Consider the following 2,716-nt stretch of genomic DNA (forward strand, 5'->3'; position numbering starts at 1 on the left):
ATAATAACATTGGTGACACCTAATTTTCTCATAATATTAAATATTAAAAAACGATTGCTTATGTTTTTCAATACTTTCCAACCTCTTGAGTCATTTCCTATACTCAGATTTTGGCCATAACTCTCCAAAAAAATATATTTTCTCCACCTTTCGATTTTACATTGATTGCTTAAGCCTAGTACATACTTCCTCGTGAAGTGAACGTTCGCCAGTGGAGAAAGTGAACTTTTGACATTGCTCACTGGTACACACTTGTGAGTACACGTTGTGAACATGAACAAACCAAATGTCAAAGCTTCACCAACAGTTCCCGTACATTTTGCACGTGAATTGCCCGTGAACGAAAACTCTCCACTTTGTTCTCCACTCAGCTTCACGAGCAAGTTCACGGGTGAACAAAAAACTGAAATTTGTATGGGTTCACGAGATGGTTCACAAGTATGTACTAGGCTTTAGCCGAATTCATACAAACTTTTCTGCTTATAAAAAAGATCTCTACAACCCTCGTAATTTCACTTTTATAAAGTAAATAAAGAATAAAAATAAGAAAAAAAACACAATGTGAATAAAATTCACATAAACTCCACCGGTTCAATATCCAACAACGCCAATGACATATTAAATATTTGTCTCACAGCTTTAAGAAGGTATATTCGGGCATAAACATGTGGCATCAGATGGGCTCTGGTTTCCTATAAAAATGATGGCAAAAGAACAAAATTACTTTTTTTCAACGTAATGTAGGAATTCAATCTATGTACAAAAAACATACCGTTAATATACGAACTCGTCTATAATAAACACTAAATGTCGAAACCAAACCATCCAAGTATTTGATCAAATAATGAACGCCACATGAGCCGGAAACAAAGTTTTCTGTGCATCGGTTGACAAGATTTGTAAAACCAAATATATAGCCGTATAATAATTCCCATTCTTCCTAAAACCGTGAATATATGTTTTTTTGTTTTTAATTTCACAGAAATGCTTGTAAAACCTCTTCGATGATTTACCTCATTGGAAAGTAGACTGAAGTCTACGTTGGATAACGGTGGTAATTTTTCATAGATGCCAGTTGTGATCTTCTCTTCGAAAGTTCGTAAAAGTGTTTCTAATCGAGCTGAATTGTAGAGTATAAAGGATGCGCCTGAAACAATAATATTTTGTTCATTCAATTGCTTTCCAAGGATACTACAGATATTGAGTGTACGAATTTTTCTATTTGCAAATTAAAGCTGCCTCAAGACCTTTATACAATTTAAATTTGTTAACATACCCTTTGTACTGCCTTGGCCACTTCTTATCATATTTACAGGGCTTGAAGGCTTTACTTCAAGCAAATCAACTGTTACTGCTGCCTCTCCAAGTCTTCTAAACAATTCGCAAAATTTTTGATCGTCTTTAACGCGGATGCCATATTTATGCATAGCCATTAGCCGCATGTCAGTGGATCGTAGGCTGAAAAAAAATAATAACAACTTTGATTAGGAAGTTAATGTGCACTTAGGTGACATGTTTAGATGATAATTATGAGCTACACTTGAGCCAGTCTTAAACTGGTTAATAATCATCTGAGAAAGCAAAGAATGTCTTCATATCTTCCCTTACACCAAACGGTACCTTATTTTACCTAAGTAGACCCTTACAATCTTAATTGTACAATTGATTGAAAGGTATGAATTTACCTGATGTATTCGGCAGGAGCTATTCGCGCTAGTTTACCATCTTGAGGGTCTAAAACATTTCCGCATCTTATTGCGATAACTCTCTCCTGAGAATCAGCATTTGGAACTTTTGTCACAACACTTACAACTTCGACTTTACTCCCCGACAACTTATCATTGGCCTCTGACCAATTGGAGTACATCAAGAGCTTTTTCAGTGTTCTGTGCACCAATCTTGCTCTGTACTCCGATAGACCTTCTGTTCCATCGCTTACTCGAAATTCAGAAAGTCTGTAACGTTTTTTAGGGTCTTTCAATTGCAATCCGTAATTGTTTGATGTTAAAACCTGATTTATAAACATTTCAATACAATGTTTCCTGCCCAGGAACAATGCACAACGATCTTTTTGTAACTTGACTTCCGCCAAAGGATATTTCCAATTTTGGGAAAATTCCTTTAGTTTCTGCAGAAGAGCTTCTTTTTCTGTGTCCGATTCAAAACCAAAGATATTATTTTCCCTATCGATAATTGGTATTTTGAAATAATTTTCCCATATTTCTGAACTTAAGGGAAAACTTATATCGCCAATTTGGTTGAGTTTGCAATTGTGGACTTTTATTAAACTTGTTGCATTTCGATTTGGTATTGATGGTAGAAAATAGTTTTGGATTTGTTCTACTAAATATTGTGTAGGGTCTTCCATTTTTGTGGAAAAATTATATATTCTTATTGTTGTTAATTGATTTATTTGTAAAAAAAGAAATAATAATTTTGTTTGTTTATTGTTCAAGTTTAGTTTACTTCACTACCGGTAAACTGGTAAAATTATATGAAATCGAAATGTCGACGAAAAAGAAGACAACAAAAACAATCATTCAACGCTAATGTCAATATTTAAACGGAATGGCTACGTTCAGCCAAGGATTTCATATAAATTATTTTTAATTAAAAAAATATGTATTTTCTACATATATATTTGTAATGGATACTAGAAATAGTAGAAAGTTAAATTCGTGGTAATTAAGATATGAAATAAAGTTTTCCGGTTTTA

The 2,716-nt window shown here is 33.7% G+C and overlaps 1 protein-coding gene across 1 annotated transcript; it reads right to left on the bottom strand.

Moving 5' to 3' along the window:
* Positions 1-462: 462 nt before the first annotated feature.
* LOC129946141 (DALR anticodon-binding domain-containing protein 3) lies at positions 463-2,475 on the bottom strand. Its single transcript, XM_056056205.1, has 5 exons — positions 1,686-2,475; positions 1,277-1,458; positions 1,014-1,147; positions 773-940; positions 463-692 (listed from the first exon to the last, which is right to left on the bottom strand). The coding sequence occupies exons 1-5, from the start codon at positions 2,366-2,368 to the stop codon at positions 573-575; spliced, it is 1,287 nt and encodes a 428-aa protein (XP_055912180.1). The 5' UTR covers positions 2,369-2,475; the 3' UTR covers positions 463-572.
* Positions 2,476-2,716: the final 241 nt, after the last annotated feature.

This window comes from Eupeodes corollae, chromosome 2, assembly GCF_945859685.1.
Source record: "Eupeodes corollae chromosome 2, idEupCoro1.1, whole genome shotgun sequence".
Classification (NCBI taxonomy): domain Eukaryota; kingdom Metazoa; phylum Arthropoda; class Insecta; order Diptera; family Syrphidae; genus Eupeodes; species Eupeodes corollae.

Excerpts from the sequence above, each read along its gene's own strand:
- LOC129946141 (XM_056056205.1), bottom strand. The coding sequence starts at position 2,368 with ATGGAAGACCCTACACAATATTTAGTAGAACAAATCCAAAACTATTTT. Across the intron at positions 1,459-1,685 it reads GCTCCTGCCGAATACATCAG|CCTACGATCCACTGACATGC; the intron begins GTAAATTCATAC and ends ATTTTTTTTCAG. Across the intron at positions 693-772 it reads GACGAGTTCGTATATTAACG|GAAACCAGAGCCCATCTGAT; the intron begins GTATGTTTTTTG and ends TCATTTTTATAG.